The following is a 25,302-nucleotide window of genomic DNA, read 5'->3' on the forward strand; positions in this document are numbered from 1 at the left end:
CGTACACTAATGCCCCCCTCCCTAGAACACGAGAGCTTTAGAAGCACATTTTAAAAACAGCCAGGATAGATTCTTTGGGCTGTCGGGAGGGGAGGACTTTGGGAACAAAAAATCTATAAAAAGTTGTCAGCTCTCGAATGGGAGAAGGAACGGACGTGACAACCCAGATTTCTCGCCGGTTTCTCCAGAGGAGGGGAAATAGAGCAGAAGGAGGTGAGGGCAGAGGAAGATGGTGACTATACATGATGCACAGAAGGCTTGCTTTCAGGACATTTATTTTTGTTTATTTTCTATATTCGCACCAGAAACCATATTTATTTGTCACACCCGCCTTCATGAGACATGAAGGATCAGGTATCCTAGAAACACCAAGACTTCAGGGATGACACACAGATTTTAATCCTATAGCTCCTATGGTGACCTATGTGAAATATACATCTATTTGCTTAATCAGTTTACAACTATCAACAGTATGCAGAAAAGTGCCTGTGACAAATGACAATGGTGCGAGAACATTAAATCACATCCATCTCCTTCACTACACTACATTCACTCCTACATTTCATTCTCCTCTGTTACATTGATTAATCTCTGCTACATTCAACCCTGTTACATTATCATCCACATCTCTTACATTACATCCACTAATAGGCTTCACGATGTGGTGGAGATAACTCTGTGGCAATATGCTCTTATATAAGAGACTGTGAGGAGACTGTGCTGTCTACCTACTCCTGACCACCAGGGGGCAACCTAAGACAAAGATTGTGAGTGCAGAAGCCCTCAGCCCGAACATGCTTAAGCATCGGAAAAAACACACCAGCCGGGACACACGAGAACAGAACTAGAGGAAAAATCGTCCTCAGTCTCTGACAGGACTGCAGTTATTACATACTGTACACACTCACATTTTGTGACTGAGCAGAGAGGCTCAAACCCACTGCTGGATGCTGAAGTGCACACATAAAGCTCTAGAGAACGAGCAAAGTCAGGTCTTCAGTGTTAAAACAGATGGTGCAAATCAGAAGGAAAGCCTGCAATGTAACGCTAAGTGCAGTAGTTGGTGCAAGATGGAGACTGAGAATGTTAGCGGCCAATGGGTTTGACGGTGCAGTGCAGGAATACTCAAATCTGGGGGCTTATTCCAACTGCTTGTTTGATCTGAATTTGTTTCTTTGTTCCCTGACTGGCACCTGAAATCGATTAAGGTCCACCATTGTCAAGGACATTCCAACCCTTTAAATATTCATTGAAGGAGCTAGGAGGCACCCAAAGGAATCTTCAGCAGAAGCACATCAGAAGCAGAGCGTTTTTTCAGAATGCTTGACATAGAAATGATCGACCTGAGGATCCACCTCTCCACTTCTGCCACATCTTTAATATGATACAGGTTTAAACAGACACTCGATAAACGCCTCATAACCGTCCACACGTCCTTTCCTCGCTTCCTTTCCTTGCCTCCTCTGATGGGCGGAGCAAGGAGTGAGAAATGGAAGTCAGGAAAGGAAGTGAGGAAGTAAAACTAAGAGGCCTGGGTATTCCTTGTGCTTGGTAATACTGCTGCTTTTCTCTTCTGCCGGTTAGTCTATAATCCAACAACGTCACGGATTGGCCAGAGATTATACTCATCTGGTGCATCAGGTTTAAAGCCATCCCTGATTGGAGGGGAGGGCAGGATTTGGCTATCACTGGTGTTAGGGGTGATGAAGGTACTAACCCGTAATAAAGGGCCAGAGTTGAGCATTAGGTAATAATAATAATAATAATAATAATAATAATAATAATAATAAAAACAATAATACTAATAATAATAATAATAATAATAATAATAATTATTATTATTATTATTATTATTATTATTATAAAAACAATAATATGACATATAATTATGATTATGATTATCATTATCATTATTAATGGAAAATGAGAAAGGCCAGCCTACCCAGTAAAATAAAAATTGACAACACTACCTGCTGAAGAATTCAGCAATTTATTCCAAGATCCTTCATAAAACCGTTTCATTAAAGTGGTCATAAAATCCAATTTATGACCATCTCAAATTCAGCGGGGCACGCATTTCCACGTGATTTAAATTATGCCATCAGCTGTGCATTTCAAAATTTCACACATCATAAAAAACCGCATTCCAGTTTGTGCACCATCTTATTTCATATTGACAGAAAAAGAAGGAGCCATTGCGATCACAGCTATTGCTAGTGGTAGTAAAACAGAATTCATTATTTATATTATTTTATGTTATTTTATAGTATCTGATTTCCCAAAACTTGCCAGAGAGGACCTCCAGGGCTTAAACTGGAGCAACAGTCCTATTAACATAACGTTGAAAGTGCTGAACTCTTTCAGCAGCAACAACACTCAGACCAACAACATTCTCCAGAATCTTTTTTTATGTGACAAATATCATATAAAATATGGAGGATGACCAAAGTAAGCTGTTCACAAAATGAGCTAATGTGAAAAAGTAGCCTTTGATCTTCATTTTCGAAGTCACTTCTGGCCGACATTTTTGTAATATAAATCAGTTTGACATTTTTCACTTTTCACAAAAATGATAATGAACATTTTTAATTGAAGATTTTTAAAAGCTGACTGAAAAGGTGATTACGCTCTAAATAGTGACAATACAGATCGACTGATTTACTGAATTTCAAGTCAGGCCAAGTTTTTTGTAAGTATAGTATTATTGGAATAAATCATCTAACTAATTATGTATTATGTAATACGTATTTGCATTTACCCAATGGTTTATTGTATTGATGTCAAGGTATTAAAGGAATTAATTACTGGAAGTTACTGTACAGCAGCCAAGCAGCCTACGGTAATATTCTGCATTGACAAGCTTGAAATGGCCTCAGATTGAATCTGTGCTGTGCCAGTGCCGACCACTGTTGCCAACTTTGCCACATTTTCACCAGATTTAGTGACTTTTCAGACCCCTTTAGCAACTTTATTTAAAAAAAGAGCCAAGCAACAAATCTTGCAACATTTTTATCCCTGTACTATGTAATATACAATTATATGCCCTGTAATATACGCTCACTGAGCACCTTATTAGGAACATTTTTACTTTATTACACCTACTTATTCATGCGATTATCTAATCAGCCAGTTGTGTAGCAGCAGTGCAATGCATACAATCACATAGATACAGGCCAGGAGCTGCAGCTAATGTTCAAATCAACCATCGGAATGGGGATGTCAGAGGAGAATGGCCAGACTGGTCAAAGCTGACAGGAAGGTGACAGTTATGCAAATAACCACACATTACAATCGTGGTATGCAGAAGAGCATCTAACACACAATGCATCATAACTCTAAGTGGATAGGCTACAGCAGTAGAAATAAGTCTAATAAATACCTAATAAAGTGCTCACCGAGTGTATATAATCAGATAATATACTGCATATTATATAAAATATGATATTCTATCTTGTTTAGAAAATCATACAGTGGGGTCCAAAAGTGCTTTCCAAATGCTATTTTCAGCATGACAATTTGAGTGAAAAGTTGAATCTCTTCTGAATTTCTTAGTACTTAGTATATCCCCCAGCTTTAATGGCAACGTGCACTTGAGCTGACATGCACTCCACAAATTTGTGCAAAACCTGATGATCCATGTTATCCCAGCATTATTTGACAATTCTCCAAAGAGCATCGTGTGATGTTCCTGAATGCTTGGCTTTTTCAGTTTTCAAGCTCCCCCATAAATGTTCAGTGGGGTTGAGGTCAGGTGATTGTGGATTGTGCAGCACTCCTTGCTCTTCTTTGGTCTTCAAGTAGTTCTTGCAAAGCTTTGTTTAACTTTCACCTTAATTTGTTTTACATTTTTTCAAAAATAAAACTTAAAACTAAAACTTTACATGAAAACAAATCCCAGATTTACAATGTGGTCTCAGACTTTTGGACCCCACTATGTTCATATGCAAGTCAGTATGTGATGGTGTTGTATATGCAAATTGACATACAATGTAATTTAGTCACTTCAAGCTGCTTTCTGAGCTTTAGCTACTTTAGCTAAGTCATGTAGGAAAACGTTGGCTGCTATGGCCCTGACTGTGACCAGCAATGGCCAATTCCGTTTCTTAGGGTTCTGCTCGGGATGAGAGGATTCGGTCAGGTACGAGTAATTGTTTCATCATTTCCTTGTCACTCCACTGGTTGCTTCTGACTGACCTTTGTGTAAGCTTGGCTGTGGGTTGCATTATGGGGAAAAAGGTTGGGAATTGGATGTCAATTTTGCTTTTCAAAAAGAAAAGAAAATCTCAGTAAGTCAGATGTAAGGTGTTATTCATCAGCCCCTGTCTGAAAGTACACGAACACGACTCAACACTTTTATGGATAATTAGTGACATTTGGCTGGGTTCAGCCCAGCAGGATTAAGTTGCTTCTCAGTCAGATACTGTTGAAGGGTATGGAAAGAGGTCTTCCCCTTTACCATACTATCTTTTTTATTTTATTTTTGTTGAGCAGTATGTTAACCAGTAGTGTGATACTGCTGCCCATGAGGTAAGTTAAGGATTGAAAGGGAAAAAGACTATTAATATCCCTCCAAATCCATGCAATACATGTAGTGGCGGGTAGATGGTTGGCAAGACACTGCAGCTTGTTGTTTGCTAGTACTGTTAGCTAGTAGCCTACAGTATACAGCATATGATGTTTATATATAGTTGTTTATATATAGTTTGTGATTGCATTGTTCAGTTAGCCAGTTAGCATGTGTTATTTGGAAATGTACACGGAAATTTGCACAAGGGTCACAGTCACAGTGTAATTACAGCTCAAACCGCTCAAACCGTTATGGGCATTCATAAATGTGCACAATGGCTCAACCATGCTAGACCTGCTTGGTCTGTCCCTCACTGAAATCGCTACAATATGAATTAGCCACCATGGTACAAATCCTGAAAGAATTTAAATACAGTGCTAAATCTCCTCAAATTCCCATTATTTAGATAAGTTTGCATCACAGATCAGTGTCTGTGGACTTCATGGAAAAGCAGAAAAGCATGGCAACCTGATGTAATGTTCTACCTCCTTGACTAACGTGCTTTAGCTGTCACAATATTATATATGAGCCCAATTATTGTGTGTGTGTGCGCGTGTGACCGTGTGTGTGTGCTAAGAACTCCATCCAAACTTATGATTTTCATTTTGTGCTTTTCTTAGAATAATGTCAACTCAATGCTGATTAATATGACAAAGCACTTCTTAAACCAGACCGGCCATTCGCTCATGAAACTAACTGTAATAATATTACTTGGTCTCCGTTAATACTCGTACTGTTCCATCATATAACCCTCCAAGGGAGATCTAAACAATGGAGGACAAGAGTCCGCAATAGATGCAATCAGGGTAAATGCTTCCATACGAGTGTTATCCCCATAATCGCTATGTTCGGACCCCTTAATGCGTATGCCTGGTATTGGCCAAGTTCATGCTGATGACTGGATCCTTGTCATAAAACCCTAGCCAGAAATTAGCTGCAACAACCGATAAGATTGGCTAGTCTGCATTACCGATAGCAGCCCACTTAAAACTCAATCTAGGGCGCAAACGCTGACTGTTTTATCAGTTACTTGAGAATATGATGCAGTTGAGACCATTTCCAGGAAATGGACAACTGGACACAGGATGTATGTTTAAGTTATATCAAGAATACAATACCGTTATCTGATTAGACTTGCCTTCACGTAGAATGAATCGGTATTCCACTGCGGTTTTTAATTTATGACTTCATTGAGTACGTTTAATAAGAAAACTATTTACCCCTGGATTTGTTAAAAATGTGTTGAAAAAGTGTTGAAAATGAACTAATAAAAGCATTTCTCTTAGCCTTTCTAATTTTTATTCATTTTATTTAAATTGTGTGAAAATGGAAATAAAAATAAAAATCACAAAAAAAAGAATACAACACTGTTATTTCATTTAATGCAATTATTATTTGGTTCATGCAAGATCCTTTCTTTGGAGGAGATGTAGCCAAGACCTGCACCAAGACCCAGTACTTTAGCAAGATACCCCACCCAGTCTTTGTGGCTCTCAGTTGGGCTACCTTGCTAAAGTAAGATAAAGTAAAGTGTGCTCCTCCCTCCATGACCAAACCGTAACAGTGCCAAACCCTGACCATCCCAACCGCCAACAGTGGCTTGGTGTGATGAGGATATGCTCAATTTCCATACCGTCACTCAGAGTAATGAAGCCAGTTTTCAGTACTGGGTACGTTTGCTTTAATAATACATTATAAAATGCAGCAATATTGGGCACCAGTTGCACACGGTATGCAGCTGGTTATGATCCCTGGTTAGAGCCACAATTAGATCCACACATTCGTTGGGTCCTTGAGCAAGGCCCATAAGTTAACCCTGCATTGCTCCAGGGGAGGATTGTCTCCTGCTTAGTCTACATCAAAAGTCGCTTTGGATAAAAGCATCAGCCAAATGACATGTAATGTAATGTAATGACTGAGCATACAGTATTTCTGAAGCAATGGAACACAGTAACAGTGAATATTGAGTTTTACAAATCAATCAAATGGGGAAAACAATGCTTGTTACTGTCCATGCTCGCTGTGTATACTTAAAGTTGTAAGTTGGACAAGTTTGCTGAAATTTATCAAGATTACGATTATCATTTTGATTTATGATTTCGACTTTTTGCTATTTGTAGAATGATGGGAACTCTGTGCTGATTAATATGGAATTGTATTTTGTTTTTTTGTGTTCCATGAAGCTCATAGCCAAAATGAGATAACCTTAGATAATAAAGGCAATTATAGTTAAATCAAAGGCTATATCAATATTTGAATAACTTGTTACAAGAGAGCATATTCCAAGAAGGACATGGAAGCTTTTTCTTTTAGTTTCTTGGATCTTCAATGTGTTTTCAAATGACAATTCTTTTTAGCTAGTATTTATGTTGGCTTATGTAAAGGATGAACCCTTAAATTCATATTTGACCACACAGCTGAGTCACATTTAAAGGAAAAAACAACTTTACCTTTAATTATTTATTACAATTACTCAAGTTAGATGTCACATTTGTAGACAATGTATTTTAGTAAACGACAAAAGATATGATATACTGTTGCTGCTCCCCTCTGATGTTAGACTGTGCAGTGGGGACATTCTGTGAGGAGTGTATTCAAGGCCAAAATATGCTAAGTACAAAAAAAGTACAAAACTATTTGAAAAGACAGGGACAAATGAATGCAAAAGCAAAGAACAGAGAAAACAAGTGCTTATTGACGAGGCTGGTTTCATCACGTAAAAATGTGAAGGAGTGGTCTTCAAAACTGGACCTTGGAGTTTATCATATAACTGCGCTTTGTGACTGCTGCCAAAACCGCAAGTATGACGTGAGTGAAACGGTTTATTTAAATATCAAATATTCTTTTGGAAGCGGTGATCATTTTGACCTCACATTTAGAAAAGGCTGGAAAGGTTGCATCATATAAAGTAATTGTACCAGACAATATTCACTCATCCAGTTTCCTATGAAGAATGTGGGCTGAGAGCGGCTCTTCACATGGCTCTGTGCCGTGGGCTTCTGACTGGGATTAATGGAGTTGTTGTGTTGTACTGGAATTGCTAATGACGCTAATACACTTAATCGCCTTATTGCAGTGCAGCGAGTCAAGACTGTTTTTAAGAGGCATTTCTTAATTGCGTGTGATATTAACTGAATTTAATCAGGCTATTATGTCTGGGTGCCATTATTTAATGAACAACTGTAATTATATGAGTCCCTAAATATAGCTGTCCATCTGAAGTCTACATTCTTAGACAGAAGGCACGTCTAGTTAATCTGCCATACAAATGGCTAACTGGTAAAGGGATCTTTTGGGCAAGATAAGATTTATTCCCAGAAGCTATCATTTAATAGCCACAAACATTCTTTTCTTTCTTTCTTTGTGTTTCATAAAGCACAGGCATCCTGGTGTTTGCTGGTCTTGGAGTGCTTCACAACTTAAAGCCTTGAAGGAGACCACAAAGTTCTATAAGCACTGTTATCTTCGAGGACTGGAGTTAAACCTGCAGAACACTGTGGCCCTCCAGGACTGGAGCTAACCTCCATGCCTGGGAGTTAGGGCCAGAGTCCCAGCCCTAGGGAATATTCACTCTCATGTTATGGGGTGATAACCTGAATTCACATGTTCTTCACAATCAAGGTTTAATTTTTGCTTACAGATGACATAAATTATTCTTAAAACTCACAAAATGTTGTCAATATAACAAATAACAAAGGAATACAATGGGAGGAAAGATCAGGCAAAACTATTCTGCTCATCTGTTTACCATCAATACCTCATGAGCCATACTCCATTTATGTTCCGTTCATTTCTCATATTTCAGTCTCATAAAGTGCATCTTCTCAAAAAAAGCAACCCAACCTCAGCAACCCCCATAGTAAGCCTATGGGGCTCCTCCAACAAAGAAAACATTCACATGCATTCAGGGCAATCCATGACTGCATATCTGCTAACAAGGGATACAAATGCCTGCTCACTGAAACAGTTCAAAAATGAAAGATAGTCTGAATACAAGACAACACAGGAACACAGAAAACACAATCCAGTTATAATGCAATTTAACAAAAATCTAAACATTTCAACCACGACAGGCTTAAAAAAAGAAATGCAAAAACAATTTGATGACAATACAATGATATAGGATGCATTGTGCCAGAAACACAGTCAAAATATACAACCAAATGCATGGCTAAGTATGTACTGTAAAAACCAGCCAACACAAGAGACCTACAGTACTCTGCAAAAGACTTAGGCAGCCTAGATTCTTTTAAATATAAATTTGGTCTTATATGTTTATTATTTCTGCATTAGTGTGTCATTATAAAAGAACAAAAGAGTTTTCCAAGCATTCATTTCCCCCCAAAAATGTAATGTTACAGATAATTTCCATTAAAGAAAGTAAACCAATATATTAAGCAATAGACCACTTTTTGGATAAAAAAAGGAAGTGACAAAGTTAAAATCTGCAGATGAACTGTGGCAAGTTCTCCGATATGTTTGAAATAACCTACCAGCCAATTTAATACCTAAGACTGTTGCACAGTACCCCATGTGAAGATTTCAGGTTTGATATATGCCACAGAAAAAAAAAACTGCTTCAGAATAAAGTTCCTTTATACAGAAGGTCTTACATGTAATCTTATTTATTTTATTTACTTATATCTAATGAATTGTACAATATTCTGAATGTCATAAGGTGCTCATAAGGCACTATAGGTTATAGTTTAGGTAAGCTGGAATAAGAACTATAAGACATAACTGTAATATCAATAACAGGATGTGACATGTGATATAAATCTTCAAAAAAGGTAGCACCAAGCGCTGTTAGTAAAAAAAACACATGCATTAATCTGGGTGAAAGTTATAAAGGTTGAAGGACATCACAAGAGTTCACTTTGGGGAAAAATAAACTCAAAATAAACTAAATAGTAATAAAAAAGGTTACAAAATTATTACGAAAATAATTAAAGTTCTGTACAAATTGCATTGGAATTGTGAAGCCCTTTCCCCATTGGTCGCACAGAAGTCCTCTTGTGATTAGGAGCTTTTGAAGTTGTGAATGACAGCAGAGGAAAATGCTATGTCTTTGTTCTCTTCAGCGCTGTATACATGGCTGTGTATACCAGAATGCATTGAAAAAAGTACTGAAAAAGAACAGCAGCCAAAGCAAAGAATTTGTGGAGCTGCCCCAACAAGACAGAGCCTCATCTGTCAATCTCTGCTTTAATTACAGTACGTTAGATCCAAATGTCCACTGACGGAACAACCATTTTAAACATGCCCCTCAGGGCATGGCTTGCAGTATGTTACAGGTGTGAGTTAGTTCCCCAGGACGTGGCTGTTAGAAGGTTCATTCCAATCGCTTATTTTATTCTTCCTTGTCTCTTACTTCCTTGACTTGATGTGGAAATTGATCGAGGTCCGCCACCTTTAAGGACATTCCAACCCATGAAATGTTCCTTGAGGAGCTAGGAGCCAGGAGCTAGGAGGCCCCTGAAGAATTCTGGAGCAAGGAAACAGGCGCGCGTCCTTTGTGCGAGTGTTTTTTCAGATATAAATGATATAATATAAATGATAGATCTGTGGTTCCACCTCTCACCATCTGCCACTTATGTGATTGATGTCGCTTCGAACTGACGTTTGACGGAGCAAGGACATTCCATTAGCGTAATTCATGTTCTTTCGATTCCTCCGTTCTTGCTTCCTTTCCTCACTTCCTTCCCTTGCCTCCTCTAATATGTGGAGCTACGAGTGAGGGAAGGAGGCAAGCAAGGGAAAGGAGGAGGTAAAAATAAGTGATGGGAAAGAGCCAAGGGTTTTACAGCTGTGAGTTTGTTCCTCAGGGCCTGGCTCTCAATATTACAGCTGTGAGTCTGTTCCTCAGGGCCTGGCTCTCAATATTACAGGTGTGAGTTTGTTCCTCTATATTACAGGTGTGAGTTTGTTCCTCTATATTACAGGTGTGAGTTTGTTCCTCAGGGCCTGGCTCTCAATACTACAGGTGTGAAGCCATCTTTCAGGGCTTGCGGGGGTCAGAAGTCGGACGGACGGATCATCATGGCAGTGGAGCGCAGGGAGTAGCTTGGACCTCGGAAGTGGTGCCACTTGATTCCGTTTAGCTTGCGGATGTTGTGGCCCACTGTGTAGTACATGCCATTGAGATTCGAAAGGCCACACGCGTCAAACCACCAGCCTGAAAAACACCAGAAACCAATCACATGCATGACGGCACATAGAAGACGAATCTATCAGCAATTTATGACATATGTATGCTTTATATTTACAGCACATTAAATTTATGAGTCGTGGAAGCATTCTTGGCAGACTACTTGAAAGTGTTTTTGTTTTTTCTTATCTTGCTTTGTTATAAGCACTGTATGGTGTTAGGTGCTGTTATTCATTTGGTTTCAGCTTAGCTGACCAAACTCAAAGTGGGTCCAAGCCTGAACGTGAACTACAAACAGGAGATTCTGTTTTACCGTCTTTGCATTGTCAGAGTTTTTTCCCCTGCGTACCATGAACACCTCAAACCAACGACTCCCGTAACAAATGGTTCCCCAGTGCCTGTCTCCTGGTCCTACTACAGTTCATGAAAGACACAGTCTTGAAATGTATTTTCCGAAGGGAAATGGCATGGAAAGGCCTTTTATTTTGGGAAATATACTTTATGAGTGTATACACTGGAAATATGATTTTGTTAGGTATGAGAGGAAACTGTTGACGGCCTATAAGAGTCCTGTCCTGTCCTGCCTAATGTCAGTCCCGCCTAAGACTTTTCACCAGGGATTTCTTTAACTGACACCATGACAGTTTGTAATCACAGGTGTTTGAAACTTGTACAGAGCTATTTATGTGTCAGTCAGACAAAGCACAATCTGACAGTTAAGCTGCAATCGATCATGTTTAAACACAGCTCTAATGTGTTTACCATGCAGTTTAGTTTAGATTGTTTATTTTAGCACCAATGTCTGTGGCAGCCATTGTTTCCGACACGTCTTACCTGTCAACATTCACCTCAAAACCTTTTTTTTTTTAACTGAAAAGAAAACTCATGATACTGTAGACTTGGGTTTTTTAAATGCGACAAACCATGGGAAATGAAAGGATTTTGATTGCACTCGGTTTTTTTAATTCACTCGATGAATGACCTTTCCTCTAGCACCATGGTTTGACAATACTTTAAAGACTGTGCACACACCACCTGCAATATGCATGGTCCAAATATATGGAGATTAATCTCCTCATTTGTTTTCATTTACGCAAGGTTCATACACAGGTGATGGCCAAGAGAAACATGGGATTCCACTCCCACAGCCCAACAATGAAGTGTTCACAGAAGCAAACCTTAACAAACCTAGAGTAAAGGCTCTTTATTCTTAATTAAATCATCATACAGCACTGTTCTATCCAAAAGGATATAATTTAGCTAATTTGCTTCAGTCTTCTATAGTTGTATCTCTATAGATTGAAGTCAGCGACCACTTTTAGGTAGATTTGTACATCAGCCAATCATGTGGCAGCAACTCAATGCATAAAGGCATGCAGACATGGTTGAGAGGTTCAGTTGTTGTTCAGACCAAACATCAGAATGGGGAAGATAAGTGATGAAAGTGACTTTGAATGTGGAATGATTTTTGATGCCAGACAGGGTGGTTTGAGCATCTCCAAAACTGCTGATCTCCTGGGATTTTCACACACGAAGGTCTCAAGAGTTTACAGAGAACAGTACAAAAAACAAAATGCACATGTTACAACAGCATCTCTGACGAAAATTGAACACACCTGACTAATTAGACACCCCTGTGACGCCATTTGTCCCAAACGTTAAGGTGCTCTGAAATAGGGGGGACTATGTATGAAAAGAGCTACAATTTTCACATTGTGAAACCAAAATGTATAAAGAAATGTCTAAATAGTTAAGAATGGACACTATAACCATGTGTGACTTGTTTGATTACAAATAAAAAAATGTTGAGTTTATAAATATTATGGAGCTCACTGCATACTGTATATGTGTTGTGACACCCGTGTTTTTAGTACATTGTGCACCCTCTCTTCAAAATGATAAAAAGTTATTTTTTGTTGTGTTTTATGAGATTGGTGAATACATTCAGGGGGACCGTCAAGGAGAGTCTTTCAACATCCATCACATTCTGCGGTCGGCCCTTGTGGATTGCTCCCTTCAATTCAAACCACACATTTTAGATCGGCTCAGGTTTGTAGACTGAGATGTCCATTGCAAAATAGTACATTTGTGGTCAATCAACCTTTTCTTGGCTGATTTCGATTTATGCTCGGGATAGTTACCTTGATAAAACATCGATTTGCTGCCAAGTTTGAGCTTCCTGGGGGAGAATGCCAGGTCTTTTGGCAGAATGTCTTGGCACTTGCTCTTCATGATTTCATTAACCTTAGCAAGAGGCCTAGGACCCATAGATGCAAAACAGCCCCTTGATATCAAAGATCCACCACCATATTTCACAGTAGGAATGGCGTACTTTTCAAAATAAACGTCCTTCTTCTGATGCCAAACCCACCGTTCTAGTAAGTGGTAAAAAATCTCAAATCCATGTTAAGCTTTGGAACTTTGATTCAAACCAGGTGTATAGCCATGCACACTAGCAGGACAAGATTTTCATAACTACATTGAAATCTACAAAAAAAAGGGTTCTCTCAGAGCAATTATATTCATATATTATGAAATATAATATGAAATTGTATGCATATAAAATGCGCATGAAGGTTCCTGGGACACAGTAGCCTCCTTACTCTTTGGATGAGACGTTAAACCGAGGTCCTGACTCGCTGTGGTCATTAAAGATCCTATTTGCAAAAACATTGTTCTCCCCCTCTCAGCCTCACAAAAAAATCTCTGAGGTACAATATGCATTCACTTAATTCATATTTCAGTGAATATGAACCATAACGGTAAACATACTTCATATTTTTAAGGTTCACCGAATGCATTCACAATTCCATTCTTCCACAAAGGTGGTAATGCTACGCTAAATGCAACTTCGCTACATGCCACTGCAAGAGAGCTAATACTAGTTATGAATTAGCTGACCATCTTTCCGAAAGTGGTATTATATTGTAAACATGTGGTGCAGGGCAGAGCAAACTGCAATTTAAAGTTCGTAATACAATGAATTTGGAACTAGTAGTTTTATAGAAAGGTGGATGCTAATCAGCTAATTAGCTCATCAGTGCAAACATTTACTTAACGTTCAGTGAACAAATGTTGTACGTCGCTCTGGATAAGAGCGTCTGCCAAATGCCAATAATGTAATGTAATGTAATGTTAAACAATCAAGTTAGCTTGCCGACGTTATCTATTGATATTCGCTTCTAAACCCGGACAGGGCTGTAATGTTACAAGCAATATATTATAAAGTTTGTTACATTACATTACATTATTGGCATTTGGCAGACGCTCTTATTCAGAGCGACGTACAACAAAGTGCATACCCATAACCAGGGATAAGTTCGCTGAAAGACAGAGGGAAGTACAATTTCAATTGCTACCCATACAACAAAGATAAGGACCATCTTTTTTTTTTAACAAACAAATAAACAAACAAACAAAGCAAAAGTGACCAAACTTAACTATCCAAATACTGCTTACCTAGCCAACTAAAAATACCGAAATACAAAGTAAATCACAAAGACAACAATTAAGGTTCACAGGGAGGTAGGGAGGGATGGGGAGAGGTGCTGCTTGAAGAGGTGCGTCTTCAGATTGCGCTTATTAACTTTGTAGGGAGGGCAAAATGGAGCGTTAAAATGTAGACTGCTGTGTGTGCACATTAACTCAACAATACATTTCTCACTGAAAACGTAATTTGTCCACTTTTTTTACTACACAGCATTGGTCATAAAATTTACAAGAGGTAAGTGCTAGTGTGTGTTGGCCTTTACTTATCCCCATATGAGGTCAATATAATGTAGCTAGCATAAGCCAATAGCAATAACCCATATAGTTGTCTTTTTAACAGTACTTAGTCAGTAGAATGATAAAAACGAAAGCATGCTATTATGGCCAACAAAAATGTATGTTGCACCATCCATAAACAGCAAAAATTCCACTATAGGATTCATTTAAATCTTTAAAAGTTATATATGAGATGCCAGTGCTAACGAGGTTAAGTACTGTGGTGAAAGATACACCCTACACCCTCACATTGCCATCTGGTGGTAGTTGTGTGAAAAGCAAACCCTAAACCACTATGGATTATGTGCAATCTTGCTACAAATGACTTCTCTGCCTGTTACAGAGATGCAACGCGACTGCCCTTACTGTTGGAAACATTTTCCCCAGCCAGGGAAAGTCTCCCCACAGAAGCAAACCGCTAAATGAAACCCAAAACCGCTGTATTCCTGAAGGGTGTAAGGGTGTGTATGTTCGGGTTAGGGCACTTTACGCACCTCCGGTCAGCATTAGGGCACACTTGCACAGGCAGTTGTCGTTGTCTGAGTCGCGGGTGCTGAAGCCGGTTCCGTGGGAGGTCAGGCTGCTCTGGTGCCCTGCGGTTCCACTGTAGCCCCTCAGCAAGAGCCTAGAGAAGAGACACAAGGGATAACATCCCCTATGCACGCCGACACATCCCCTACACAAGCCGACACATCCCCTACACACGCCCCCACATCCCCTACACACAGCCACACATCCCCTACACACACCCACACATCCCCTACACACGCCTCCACATCCCCTACACACACCCCCACATCCCCTACACACACCCACACATCCCCTACACACACCTACACATCCCCTACACACACCCACACATCCCCTACACACACCCCCACATCCCCTACACACACCCCCACATCCCCTACACACGCCCCCACATCCCCTACACACACCCACACATCCCCTACACACGCCCCCACATCCCCTACACACACCTACACATGCAGACACATCCCCAACACACTTTACATCGCTCAAAACACGTGTATCATTTTACACGTCAAACATTGTCGAACTCATGTTGTGTGAATTAGTTCACAGCAGCCACTACATTTCAATTTGGTACATAGTACATTGTAAAGACACACACAAGCACACATCATATTGCGCATGTCAAACATTGCGTCCCGTCATGACACAAATCTGTTATGTCCTCAGGAGATATTAGGAGTCATGGTGTGTGAATGAGCTCCCATGAAGTCACAGACAGCCACATCAGCAGCCACTACAGTTCAAGTTGGTACATAGCACATTATAAACACAAACACACACACACACACACACACACACACACAAACAGGCATTCTTTTTGAGGATTTAATGGAAGTACTGAATTAAGCATTGACCGTGGTCCTGGGGGACTACTGTGTACACTGGTTTTGTATCCAACAATTGCCATCCCAGAATTTTAACAAGCTGTCCGTTTTTCTTAATTATGTGCTTTTTATTGTCTAATGATTCACCTCAATAATGGTCTCCAGTAAAGCACAAAAATCACAATGTGAACATGGGACTTGTATTCTCCATGGCATGCATAGCTTTCTCTGACGTAATGAGGCTTAAGACAATATATAATCCCTCTAAACATGCACGTAATTAAAACAAAATTAACAGCTCGTAAAATTCTGGGATTGCAATAGTGGTTGGAACAGAAACCAGCACACACTGTGGTCTCCCAGGACCGAGGTTGGGAACCACTGCTCTATACAAAGCAGAAAACAAATTCCTCTGCATCGCAATATGGCATTGAGCTGCTGCAGATACCATCTTTCAGGTCAAATATTAAACTGAGGTCCTGCCTCATGATGGAAGTTACGATCCCATGGCACGTATCAGAAGAGAGAAAAACTTGCTCTGATATCCTTGCCAACTTCATAAACCGGCTCTGACAAACGGGCCGTCTAATCACATCCTAGTTTCACTGACTGATGTTCCACAGGACCACAGCTCACATAGTCACTCAAGTGTCAATAGGGCTTCTTACTTTAAACAATGAAAGAACTGAAAAAATAAAGAAAGAAAAGCAATAAGTAAAGCAGATAATATAGTCACTTAGGGGCTAAGGGCTTTTAAATTATATTTCAAGAAATAGCTATATACAGTCAGCGACCACATTTAGGTAGATCTGTACACCAGTAAATATGTAAATATGTATGTAAATATCTAATCAGCCAATCATGTAGCAGCAACTCAATGCATAAAAGCATGCAGACATGATCGAGAGGTTCAGTTGTTGTTCAGACCAAACATCAGAATGGGGAAGATACGTGATGAAAGTGACTTTGAATGTGGAATGATTTTTAGTTTGAGTATCTCAGAAAGTGCTCATCTCCTGGGATTTGCACACACAACAGTCTCAAGAGTTTACAGAGAACAGTGCAAAAAACAAAATGCACGCGTTACAACAGTGGTATGCAGAACAGCATCTCTGGCTAAACACACCTGACCAATCAGACACCCCTGTGATGCTGAGTCAGAGGCCCTGAGAGGGTATATGGTGATAATGTAATATTTACATAAACCAGCTGTTCTGATAATGTGCAATGGGTACGCTTTGACAGCTTTGACAGACACAGCGTCTGAATTCTGGATGAAAGACATTTATGTGTCTGGAGAGACTGGGGAAAGTTTAAGGGTACAGAGTCCTTTCGGGGACAGTTGAGAATATGCCTACGTGTGCATGTTTGTATGATTGATGGAAAACGTTCTTATCTTATGTTGCTAGGGCACTGTATTATCAGGCCTAGTAGCTGTTTTCCACACATATATTATAAAGTTAAGACACAAAGTTACTTACAAAGTTATAAAGGTTACTCAGCGAACCATATATTATGTCTTATGTAAAGCATTATCAGAACATCCAGGCATCTTTTTCCCATGCATTTTTTAATTTTATTTTTTTGAACACGCAGTTCTTCAAAAGTACAGGATTTGACTTTGTTTTATTACACCGAAAGGGCCTTTTCCTTTGCAATTGTGTCTTGGAAACCTTGCGAAAAGGCTCTTTTGCTGCTCAGCTTTGAATTATAAAGGCCGTGGAGAGTGAAGAATGTGTGTGAGAACTGCTCGGAACACGGAGAACCCGACCGAGTTCATCTATAAAAAGGACTGATCTTCTGCTTCTGCCAAGCGCCTCTCTGATGTCAGCATTGATGGATCCGGCTTTATTTTGTTTGACTCGAGCTGCAGAGAAGGCCTCGCTGCCAAAAACTGTTTTTGGTTATCGTATAGTAGATCTTATCGCAAAATAAATGTACGATAAAATCCGCATTCAGGCCGCAACGGGGCAGCGCGGCCAACAGTTGAGTAAATAAGTGTCCTATTCTTTCTTGCAAATACGTAAATAGGCTCTGTGCAGGAAGGATTATGTCTCTCTTTCTCACTCTCTAACCAACTCTTTCTCTCTCAATATCTCTATCAATCTCCCTCTCTTTATCTATCCCTATCTCTCTCTCTGCAGATCTCTCACTCTCTATCTCTCTCTGTCGATCTCCTTCTCTCTCTCTGCTTCTTATCTGGATGTCTGTACACTTCTTGACGACACATTGGCGTAAAGCACACTGCATTGGTTCATTCCAGATACTTTCGGAACTTCCTTTATTTATACTGTTTTTGTACGCTTTTGTAACATTCAAGTGTTTACAATAGTTAAACAGAATAAGCAATCTGTTTAGTCTAATGCGTTATGAATGAATACCATGCCTACTCCACTGTTGTTTAAAAAAAATAAAAATATGTATTCGACAGGAGAGTTCAGAGAGGCCTGACCGTCAGCGAATGATGAATGGAAACAGCCCCTCCCCCTGAGGGACTCCTCCCACACCTGACTGATGGGCCATAATTCAAACACACTTTTAATGGCTTTATTTTTATTGTTTCACCTCATACCAGAATTACAAGGAAACAACTGTATTACATCTGTCATCCAATATGCAACACACAAAATGTTCCTCTCGGTCTATGACACATTTAAGAAAACAAATGCAAAAAAGTGCCAAGCGTTCTCTAAGCAGATCCCAAAAGCTGTGGAATATCAGATATATGAGAAACTGATATTCTACGGCAATTCAGATAAAATATATTTATCTGTTGAATGACTTCTGATTTAAAACATCAACTCTGAAGTGAAATGATACTCTAGGAACTCTTGTTTTGAAATTACAGATGTATGGAGACTGTGTCATTGTTGTTTTAAACAGCTGAACTCATGTGGCCACCCTTACCAGAGGAAAACCAGGCTATGGTCGAAATGTTGTTTTTCGCAGCATGTAAATAAATCATGACCCTGAGAAAATAAGCTGCATGCGGGCATTCTTTGTTTTTCATATTCTACGTGTTCTTGCCTGGCACCTCAGAAAAAGTTTTGGATGGGTGTGTGCCCACACAAGATTTAGGAAGCCTACCTGTAGTGCTGTTTCTCGCTGCCCAGCTGAAATTTGTCGTACTGGGAGTACGGGGCATTCCCCTCCCAGTCCCTTAGCTCCACCCGCAGGCTGTACTGGGATTGGCTGGTCATCTGGAACACCGCCTCATTGCCCAGCCAGTGTTCTCCCCCGACATCTCCGAAGCCCTGTCAATCAAGCATCGTCACAGCAACACTGTCACACACATTACCATCACTTTGTCCTCACTCAGTGATACTTTTGTTTCATTTTTTAGCCAGAAATAAGTATTAATATTTATCTGTCATTCCTCAGTTTAAGAGTAATTTATCCATCCCTATTCTAATGTCACACTGGTAATGCTTAAGCCTAACTCAGAGACAGAACCCCGCCCCAGGTATGACTCCTCCCCTTTCCTCCTTATTTGTGGAGAATTCATCCAAAAACTATAGCAAAGCCTGCAGTTCAGATAAACCTGAAATAAGACTCCAAACTGAACTTAATTTTGTTGTAGATATACCATTTTATTGTATATCAACAGAATTATACAACAGTATCTGCCAGTGAAGCCAAACACCAATACTCCTCAAGTAACACAGATGGTTTGAATCCTGCTATTCTCATAGTGAAGAGACCTTTTAAGAAAGAAAGGAACACAATGGAGGGGAAAAGGTTTTCAAACACAAAGCGACTATGCTCTGCTAACTTTTCACAGCGAAACTACATTTTTATCACGCTAAATACTGTACGTTCCCATTCCAGAGAGGAACGTACCGGAAGCTCGGAGGCTTTTGACCATCGCGTCCCTGTGTGTTGTGACAGATGTGGCCGGGTGGTGTAGTCTCGCAGCGTGTGAGCCAGTGCAGAATGACGAGGGGCTATTAATACAACGCCTTTCAGACCACAGCTGTTTACTCGGGCCAAAGACGTCCAGTGCTTCCTCCTCTCGCAAACAGCTGCTGCGGCAGTAAAGTTTTCCCTCAGTTTTTTGTTTGTTTTGTTTGCTTTTTTGTTTAAATCATGTGACCAAGCTTAATATGGTGACACATCCCATGTGCTTGTTGAAGCACGTACAATATAATCAAATCCAAAAATAATCACTAAGTCATTATTGGAATAAATAAATACTCTATTTCCTGCCTGTGATTTTGAGGAATCCGCTATCCCACTGTACTGAAAGTGTGAGCTGCTTAAGTGTGAATACCTGGCTGGGTGCTTTAACACTTGACCTGGATCATCATGGCATCACCCTGGCCTGTACATTTAAAAATATTTTCTGTTATCCTTTGGAGTGTGTCGTTCAGTAATTCAGACCAGGTTCAAATACGTAATTGTTTTGGATTCAAATATTTGTCTGCGCTCATTTGATCTTGCCTGGTGCAACTCAGCCAACCAAGAAGGTGGGATTTGCAGTTTTTGAGAGCATTGCACAGGTTACAATACTCCGTACAAGGTGAGTAAATCATAGTCACATATTTGAATCCAGAACAATTATGTATTTGACCCAGGTCTGGCATGTTGCTTTCATCTGGTAATGGTGCTGTTGCTGATGGTAGTCTTATATACCTAACTCACCACAGGTGCACAAGCCTATTTAGAGAGGAACTACTAAACAGAGTGTCTATTTTCAGGTAGACTATTAATGAGGACTTGGCTTGTTGCAGCAAAGTCATTTCTTTGCAATTTTATTGCAATTACACAAGTGTCCAGAATAGTTTGAATCATTTCACCTCAGCTTAGCTAAAAACACTAAGCTGATATGAGACAACAATTCATTTTCATTTAAAGATATTACTTTTCAGATTTGCAGCCACAAGTTACAGTTACACATAATGTGCCACTTCACAGTAGCAAATTCACTCAAAATAAGTCTGCTAGCTATCTGAATGTAATCATCTTCAATCAAGCAAAGCTAGCCACAATTTTGCCAACTGTCAATAGCTACTTCAAGGTCCATAGCTCACATTGTCATCTAAGTCAGTGTTTCTCAACCCCAGTCCTCGGGACCCACTTGCCAGGAACGCACACCCCTCACTCAAATACCTTCTGGCAAGTGGGTCCCGAGGAGATCAGAAGCACTGAGCTACATGGTGCAGACAGATAGCATATCCACTGCCATTGGTATAAAGACATTTCATGCGCTGCAAAAGACCAAAGAAAATGTGTAAATGCTAATTGCCATCATCTGCCCACAACGAGTCACTGTTGTTTTAGCTGTTAAACCAGCTTTAACTTCCTTGATTCCCACTGACAGCTATATTCAAGTTACAGGGCATGCAATTCTTGACACTCGAGGTTGCCTTTGCGGTAACTTGGAGTTCCGAAAATCTAATTTTATACTGAGTTCATGTGAAATATTTGTTCGTATCAAACCTGACAGCCTGTGAAGTCAAATGTTCACTTGTTTTGTTCAAACTGTTCAAGACCGAGAACACATCTGCCAACAGTGAATAGAGAGCCAAGTACAGGAGACATGTTTATACAAAAGCACTGTGGACAGATTTCCGTAATTAAAAGTGTAACGACCTTAAGGCACAGTTGAAAAATATGTCTAAACCAGCATGACCTAAAACAGGTCTCAAGCTGGTGACTCTGTGGATAATTTAGGGGACCTAAATTAGGTCAGCATCAGCATCAGCTGTTGTCATAATTCCTGAATTGTGGTGAACTCTGATAGTGCGCATCATCTTATATCTTATATCTTTCATTACCATGGAACTGAAACTGTTGGGCTATTGCCCATTATCATCCCATTATATGAGCTATGACATTATACAGGCATCTTCACTAGATATAATTCTGACACTACTTAAATTGATCTAGGACATTACAAAAATTAATCTGGGAATGCTGGCATTACCAAAATTCTCCAGGGACCACTGACATTACCACAAATCTTCTAGGAACATTGACATTAAATAAAATTCCTCTAGATCACAGGTGGGACATTCTGGTCCCGGAGGGTCGGTAGGTATGCAGGTTTTTGTTTCCACTAACTACCCTGGGTACATGAGCCTAAGTCACGGGCGCACAACTCAGTCTTGGACTGCATGTTGATTTTTGTTCCAACCAACTACCTTAGTGTTAGAGCACTGACAACTCTATAAAGTACTCTGGTTCACTCCTGTACTTGGGCTCAGTAAAACTGCTAGGACACACTTGCAGTCTGCACCTGTAGTTGATGCTTATACAAATGTCAGATCAAGATATTGAGAAATCAATATCAAGAGTTGATTCAATAATTAAGAACAGAATGCACATCCTGAATCAGCCCTTGTTGCGCACCGCTGGCTTAAGTATTATTATAAAATGGATGTCCTGGCTCCATTTCCCACACATAAATAACCACAGTCCCTGCTGTAAAATCCAACTATGCAAGCCTGGCCAGCTGGAAAATTGAGCTGGTCATAAGCTGGTCAAGATTTGTATGAGCTGGTCAACCAGCATGGCCAAGCTGGTCTTGCTGGATATGAGCTGGTCAACCAGTTACTGCTGGTAGCTTGTATGTCAGCCAGCTTTTTCAAAGCTGGTCAAACCATGTCAAGGTGGGAGCTTATCTGAATTGGACAACTAGCGAGACCATGTTGAGCTGGGAGCTGGTCTGAACTGGTCAATCAGCTGTTACAAAATCTAATAGAAAGAATTGCATCAAATGTAACAATTGTAAACTAGCTTGCTAAAACTAGCTATCAAGCAAGAAAGCTTCAACCACATGGTCTTTCATCCTTATACAAACCTTTACTTTCTGAACCTGATGAGGAACATGATGAACATGATGGAGGAACTGAAATTAATAGGGTGATTGCTGTATTTTATCATGCTGGATATCCCTTGAGTGTCCAATGTTCAAAGGGCCGTTGTGGGTGAAGGTTTTTCTTTTCTAGTCAATTAGTTGAATCAGTTGCCTTTTTGTTTTAGCCCAGCACCAAAACACCTGATTCTACTCATGAAGATTTTGACTGAAGACCATCATTAGCTAATTAGTTGAATCATGTGTCATAGTGCTGGGCCAAAAAATCTGCACCCACAGCAGGCCTTTTCAGATAAGATTGGACAACCCTGCCTGAAAAATGAATTATGTTCCCTGAAATGTTTTAGAGGAAGACCTAATGCCTAATGGATTTATGCTGACTTAAGGGTGGATCACACCAAATGCGCTTTCCCAGTTTGGGGCACCCTTTTTCTTATTATTTTCAACGGGTTTTGAAGTGTTTTCCATGCTGCTTTTGCTCACAAGACTACTTGCGTTTATCAACCCCTGGCTCCAGTTGCAAATTATCTGATTTTGATGCGCAACAGAAAAAAAGGCGCATTGTCACTGTCATTCTTTTCTCTGCTGTCCAATCACATGGAAGTAGAGGCGAGGTTTGATTTTGTTTTGGTAAACAAAAGGAGGTTACCACATATGAAACAAAAGTTGTTTTACATTTCAACTGTTGTGTCTCTCACTCTCCAAAATAACAAAAGTGAGTACTCTCCGCTATCTATTGTTTCAAAAAACGAATAACTCACCAAACTTTCTGGCCAATTCAGTTCACTAATGCCATTAATATCGTTAAGAACACTGGCAAAGCGACTGACAGGTGCGGAGAGTGACTGCATGTAGTGCTCCTCGCGTTATCAAGCTGGTAAAGCGTGTTTGGACTTATGCTTCTTAAAGACCACTTTTGCATTCGTAGAGCAGTCCAGACTGTATTGTGGACATCTCCAGTGAACAGCTGGGGCAAGCTGAGACGAGCACAATGGCTCTCGGGAGATCGCAACGCTCTGAAGGTTGTGCTGAAGGGGTTGTCCCCGGGCCCGAAATAGATCATCCGCTTCCTGGCAGGAAATGCAAAAACCACAAGCGGTCCGACTCGACCAGAGTCTCGTGGACGGACGATCAAATGGCGAATAATGAAGCCTTGTGAAATGTGATGCCACAATCCAGCATCCTCATCTCTGGCCCTCAATGTCCACAGTACTGCTGGTTCTCTCTCCTGTCTGATAGTCCATAGTCCAATAATGTCACTGATTGGTGCATCAGATGTGAGTCAGGAATGAAAACCAGCAGTATTGCTGGCCCCCCAGGGCCAGCAATCCTCTAGATTTGAGGATCCATGCCATAACTACACCAGTAAAATATGAATAATGCAGGTATGCAAATATCCAATCCTGGAGCTGTAAAGATGTGGTTACTGTTACTTTTCAGCATTTAAGTCAGTAGCGTCAATAGAGTGCACACAGTGGGTTGGAAAAGCCAAAACTCACTGCTCGTTGAAATGATAGTACAGAAACCCTCGGCAGTGGACTGCCTGTACTGTGGGTGGCCATACACTGAATTCAGTGAGTACATGACCCCAGTACCCACATCAGCTTCCACAAACACACCCTGCTTTCAGGACAAAACCGACTTGGACGGGGCTATTTCCAGCTACGTCAGCTGCAGTCTGCTATTTGTCAGGCCGTGACACCAGGATCTGACCTCGGTTCAGTTTATTTGTGACCTCGGACTGAGCCAACAGCATAACATCTGTCCGTTACAACACTTCATTGAGTCTGCTTTAAAAACATAGAAAAACAAACAGGTTTTCAAAACATTTATCGTTGAAAATGACAAATGATTTGTTCCCCCCTCCCCCCCCCCGGCCTAGTTCAGAGACTGCTGTTTCAGTTGGGGTGGGACTCTACATCAAACTTGAACATTGTTGTGGTTATCGGCGAAGTCCAGGTGGCAGACAGCAAAAGTCCTGCCACGTGTTTCTTCCACCCATTAACTCAGCCAGTAGATTTCAGTTGGCCGAAGAACTGTACTAATTAGCACAAACGAGGTGACTGGATCAAAACACTCGGACCTGGATTTTGTGCCTCTGGTTATCTGCAAACCTTCAAGCCCCGAGGACTGACAACCTGACCCCAGCTGGAGAGCATGATGCAGCTGCGCTGTGTGCTCACCTGTTTGTACTCTTTCCAGGTCCTCAAGAAATCCACACTCCCATTGACTCTGCGCTGAAACACAGTCCATCCGCCCCCGCTCGTTTGCATGTCACAAAATGCCTGGATCAATAAGAAGTGTGGTTATTCTCTCACTCCAAACACAACTCTGTGGGTCACATACAATGTGGAACCAATACAGAAGGGTGCATGTACCATATGAATACTGAAAAATAAATAGAAAGAAAGAAATCACAATATAGCTCTCACTACATCAGGGGTGTCAAACTGAGTGCCCAGGGGGGCACAGTGTCTGCAGGTTTGCACTACATAATGTAGTCATTGTAGAAAAAGTTTTTTTTTTTTTTTTTATTGTAAAATATATATTTTTTTTTGACAGCACATTACAGTCCCAGGAAACCAAAAACTAACATCATTGCAACAACATGTCTGAAGCAAACAAACAAACAAACAAACAAACA

At 40.3% G+C, this 25,302-nt stretch overlaps 1 protein-coding gene across 1 annotated transcript in view; it reads right to left on the reverse strand.

The window, feature by feature from the left end:
* Positions 1–8,679: 8,679 nt before the first annotated feature.
* The window catches only part of angpt4 (angiopoietin 4), a 52,114-nt gene continuing 35,491 nt past the window's right edge, over positions 8,680–25,302 (reverse strand). The window contains exons 6-9 of the mRNA XM_061220354.1: positions 24,842–24,943; positions 18,929–19,095; positions 14,975–15,105; positions 8,680–10,742 (exon numbers count right to left, since the gene is read on the reverse strand). Of these exons, the coding sequence (XP_061076338.1) occupies positions 10,582–10,742; positions 14,975–15,105; positions 18,929–19,095; positions 24,842–24,943 (561 nt within the window). The 3' untranslated portion in view covers positions 8,680–10,581. The remainder of the gene's footprint in view (positions 10,743–14,974; positions 15,106–18,928; positions 19,096–24,841; positions 24,944–25,302) is intronic.

The sequence above is a fragment of the Conger conger genome, chromosome 14, assembly GCF_963514075.1.
Source record: "Conger conger chromosome 14, fConCon1.1, whole genome shotgun sequence".
Classification (NCBI taxonomy): Eukaryota; Metazoa; Chordata; class Actinopteri; order Anguilliformes; family Congridae; genus Conger; species Conger conger.